The sequence below is a fragment of the Theropithecus gelada genome, chromosome 6 (assembly GCF_003255815.1).
Source record: "Theropithecus gelada isolate Dixy chromosome 6, Tgel_1.0, whole genome shotgun sequence".
Lineage (NCBI taxonomy): Eukaryota > Metazoa > Chordata > Mammalia > Primates > Cercopithecidae > Theropithecus > Theropithecus gelada.
Window position 1 is genome coordinate 16,499,952 of NC_037673.1, and position 5,011 is coordinate 16,504,962.

Consider the following 5,011-nt stretch of genomic DNA (forward strand, 5'->3'; position numbering starts at 1 on the left):
TTCAATTTTAACAAAATATATCCATGGTTCACATTTTAAATACTTCAGTCCACTTAGATTTTACAAACCACTCATTCTCAGTTCTTTCAGATGTTGGGGAAATAATGCTATTTATATTCTCATGGTAAAGGACATGTAGTCCTCTACTACACTGGATCAATCATAGATGAAGTGTATCTGCTACTTCATCTTTTAAAACCAGAAACAATGACCCCCACCACCACCAAAACATACGTATACACAAACAAAAACCTTCAACATCCTTGTGTTTGTTTGAATTAATAGTTGTGAGAAAGTACCATTACTGTATTGTGTAAATGTGTAGTCACAGAGTCATATACAAACAATATTAAAATTCATACATAGTTAAAATGCTGCTGTCCCTAGAGAGCTGGCATGTCTCCTCGATAGTGGTGATAGCACATTTTTCTACTCTACCAACTTCTTCCCCACACCCCTTTTAATTTGTAGTTATTAACATTTTATTCTAGATTTATTGTTCATACCATCACAGATTATCAGCCCTTGAGTTAATCTTCCTGTAAGGTTATCTAGGGATTTATATTATTTAATTACTTGGATTATTTAACTTTTTTTCTCCTCAGTGAAGAAATGGAAATGACCTTTAAACTTTTCTACTTTATAACCAAGAATATTATTTTAAAGAAAGAAGCATACACATAAAAAAGAATACTGGTAACAACTATTTTATAAATATGTAACTGTATTTTTCTTCCTGTCCAGAAACTGTTATTGAATAAAATTCAGGTATATTCCTCCAAAACCCACACAGTTCAGAGATTTTCAAACACCAGGTTTCCATTTGTATTAAAATGGGCAAGATAATGAAGGCACAGGCTCACTTTGTATCAATAAAGGACATCAAACACAGTCATGAGGCACTAATGACATAAGCAATCACAAAAATGTTCAAAGTCTTCAGTAACTCTTCTCCCTTTAACATTTGGCAAAATTCAGTCTAGATATTTGAATACCTCAGAAAGAAAAAATAAATAAGAGTTGCTACATTAAAATGTCAGATTACTTATAATTAGTCTTTAGAAATATAAGGGATAAAATGAAAGGAAGAGAACACAGATTTCCTATATTCTTGGATTATCCTTCCCTTCTGAGGGTCTCAGATGTCTCTGTGCATCTGCCAGAATGCCAGCTGTACCTGAAGATTTGAGAGATTTTTGGTAGTTGCTGGCATGGTCCCTCGACACTGAAAGTTTATATCACAAAAACAAAATTAGCTTGGTGTGAGCTCTTTAGTCCTTTGTTAAAAACCATAAATCAGATGTGGTTATTTAAAAGTGATCTTAAAATGTTTAAAGGAAAATATATATACTCTATCTTCCCAGTAAGAAACAGATTTCATATTTATACTTAAATGGCAAATAAATATATTTTAAAGCCAAGCAAGTTCCTCTCCTCTATACAGACTAAGAAAACAGAGTTATTATGTCTTTATTGCTGATGATCACATCACTCATATCAATAACCAGTTTCACAATTTTAGGAGACTTTTTTCATGACATAATATAAAAGATACGGGTCTAACTTAAGTCTGAGCAGGCAGAATAGAGCTGTGCTCCCAACATCCCTATCACAAACATATGACAAATGAACAACAAAACAACTGAATCTGTTTATGTCACAACCATTGTCTATGTGATACACAACTGCTTGCTTTCTGTGGGTTAATGCCACCCACTGCAAGACTAGAGATGGCAGTCAGTGGAGCATGCTGCTTTACAAGTAAGCCTAAGTCTACAACTGCAGAAATAACATGGAAATATTTCAGTCTATCCAGAGTACTTAAATATACTTTAAAATTTTTTCCTAAGAAATTAATTTTGATATTATTTCCCAAGTCCTTCAACTAAGATACCTTGATAATTTCGATCTTTTTTACATCAAAATCTATCAGTTAAAAAAAAAAAAAATTTCCAGGTATTAGGAATAAGGAAGCTGATAACGGCATGTATTCACAATTAATTGTTAATATTTTTCAATGAGTTACAATAAACTGTTTTGCATGCTTGAAAAACTGTAAAGAAAAAGAATATTTATAGGAGGATTTTAATAATTTGGTTTTTGTTTCTTTTTGCTTTAAAAACCCCTAATATTTATCTCTGACAACACAGTGGTGTGTATAAAGTTCATTTCCATGCTTATTACACAAAAATAACGATCAGAAATATCAATCTATCAGTGTCAGCTGATATATATCCAATTAATTCACTGCAGGAGGGAAAATAAAACAAATCTAAAGTAATCATTAAAGCTTATAGTTCAGTTTTTTTCTTTTCCTTGTTTTTTTTTTTTTTTCTTTGAAATTTTTTTGGTGTTTTTTGTGCTCTGTTGCAAGCTGATTCCTAGATTAATGGCCTCCAAGTAGATTTGAAAGGAAACCTGAAGACTTCTTATTTTGCTGTGCTTCTGCTTCCTGGTCTTGTGTAAGTCCCAATTCGCTCTCAATTTGATCCAGCTCTGACTGGTCAAGTAGTTCAAAGTCATCACCTTCTTCAGTGTCTGTGTCCTCTTCTGGGATGGGGGCAGCCTGAGAAAGTGCTTGCTGCACCCCCTCTAACTGGTCTTTGATAGCTGCAGTCACTGCAGCTGTGATGACATCCCCAGCCAGGTTGCTCATCAAGTGAAAGGTTTGGTCACTGTTCAGAGGAAGGGTGAGACCAGCTGCTGATTGTGTCTCTTTGCTTGGTCTGTGACCACTGTCCAACTGTTCCTTCTTTCTCTTGAGCTCAGTGGGCAAACCAAGGCTTAATTCATCTTCATCATTCGTTCCCATGCCATTTTCTAGAGATGGGAAATCTGAGAGATCTCTAGAGAAAACTTCCTCACTAGGTCGGTCAAGATCTGTGAAATGGATAACAGAAGTTCAGACTTAAGCACCGTAACAAATTTCAAATAAAAGTGCTGTCTAAAGATCATCTATCTGACTTTAATCTGAACCCTCTGGCAACCTTGGTGTTCATCTAGCCTCCTGAGTCAACTTGAATCAATTTAACCACATACTGAACTCCTAATCCTGCAACACTCTTTCTCCACAGGGACACAAACACTACATATCCCTCTATATTTAGCTTTCCTCTTAAGCACAAAACAGTATATTTACTGACTTAACATTCACACTTGAGAAGAATCAAATCGACGCAATTAAAAATGAAAAAGGGGATATCACCACCGACCCCACAGAAATACAAACTACCATCAGAGAATACTATAAACACCTCTATGCAAATAAACTGGAAAATCTAGAAGAAATGGATAATTTCCTGGACACTTACACTCTTCCAAGACTAAACCAGGAAGAAGTTGAATCCCTGAATAGACCAATAGCAGGCTCTGAAATTGAGGCAACAATTAATAGCCTACCAACCAAAAAAAGTCCAGGACCAGATGGATTCACAGCTGAATTCTACCAGAGGTACAAGGAGGAGTTGGTACCATTCCTTCTGAAACTATTCCAATCAATAGAAAAAGAGGGAATCCTCCCTAACTCATTTTATGAGGCCAACATCATCCTGATACCAAAGCCTGGCAGAGATACAACAAAAAAAGAGAATTTTAGACCAATATCCCTGATGAACATCGATGCAAAAATCCTCAATAAAATACTGGCAAACCGGATTCAGCAACACATCAAAAAGCTTATCCACCATGATCAAGTGGGCTTCATCCCTGGGATGCAAGGCTGGTTCAACATTCGCAAATCAATAAACATAATCCAGCATATAAACAGAACCAAAGACAAGAACCACATGATTATCTCAATAGATGCAGAAAAGGCTTTTGACAAAATTCAACAGCCCTTCATGCTAAAAACGCTCCATAAATTCGGTATTGATGGAACGTACCTCAAAATAATAAGAGCTATTTATGACAAACCCACAGCCAATATCATACTGAATGGGCAAAAACTGGAAAAATTCCCTTTGAAAACTGGCACAAGACAGGGATGCCCTCTCTCACCACTCCTATTCAACATAGTGTTGGAAGTTCTGGCTAGGGCAATCAGGCAAGAGAAAGAAATCAAGGGTATTCAGTTAGGAAAAGAAGAAGTCAAATTGTCCCTCTTTGCGGATGACATGATTGTATATTTAGAAAACCCCATTGTCTCAGCCCAAAATCTCCTTAAGCTGATAAGCAACTTCAGCAAAGTCTCAGGATACAAAATTAATGTGCAAAAATCACAAGCATTCTTATACACTAGTAACAGACAAACAGAGAGCCAAATCATGAATGAACTTCCATTCACAATTGCTTCAAAGAGAATCAAATACCTAGGAATCCAACTTACAAGGGATGTAAAGGACCTCTTCAAGGAGAACTACAAACCACTGCTCAGTGAAATAAAAGAGGACACAAACAAATGGAAGAACATACCATGCTCATGGATAGGAAGAATCAATATCGTGAAAATGGCCATACTGCCCAAGGTAATTTATAGATTCAATGCCATCCCCATCAAGCTACCAACGAGTTTCTTCACAGAATTGGAAAAAACTGCTTTAAAGTTCATATGGAACCAAAAAAGAGCCCGCATCTCCAAGACAATCCTAAGTCAAAAGAACAAAGCTGGAGGCATCACGCTACCTGACTTCAAACTATACTACAAGGCTACAGTAACCAAAACAGCATGGTACTGGTACCAAAACAGAGATATAGACCAATGGAACAGAACAGAGTCTTCAGAAATAATACCACACATCTACAGCCATCTGATCTTTGACAAACCTGAGAGAAACAAGAAATGGGGAAAGGATTCCCTATTTAATAAATGGTGCTGGGAAAATTGGCTAGCCATAAGTAGAAAGCTGAAACTGGATCCTTTCCTTACGCCTTATACGAAAATTAATTCAAGATGGATTAGAGACTTAAATGTTAGACCTAATACCATAAAAATCCTAGAGGAAAACCTAGGTAGTACCATTCAGGACATAGGCATGGGCAAAGACTTCATGTCTAAAACACCAAAAGCAACGGC

The 5,011-nt window shown here is 36.2% G+C and overlaps 1 protein-coding gene across 2 annotated transcripts in view; it reads right to left on the bottom strand.

Annotated features, from left to right (window-relative positions):
* Positions 1–691: 691 nt before the first annotated feature.
* The window catches only part of RETREG1 (reticulophagy regulator 1), a 153,010-nt gene continuing 148,690 nt past the window's right edge, over positions 692–5,011 (bottom strand). For both annotated transcript variants that reach the window (XM_025388724.1, XM_025388725.1), the window contains one exon: positions 692–2,880. In XM_025388724.1, coding sequence (XP_025244509.1) covers positions 2,387–2,880 — 494 coding nt within the window. In that variant the 3' untranslated portion in view covers positions 692–2,386. The remainder of the gene's footprint in view (positions 2,881–5,011) is intronic.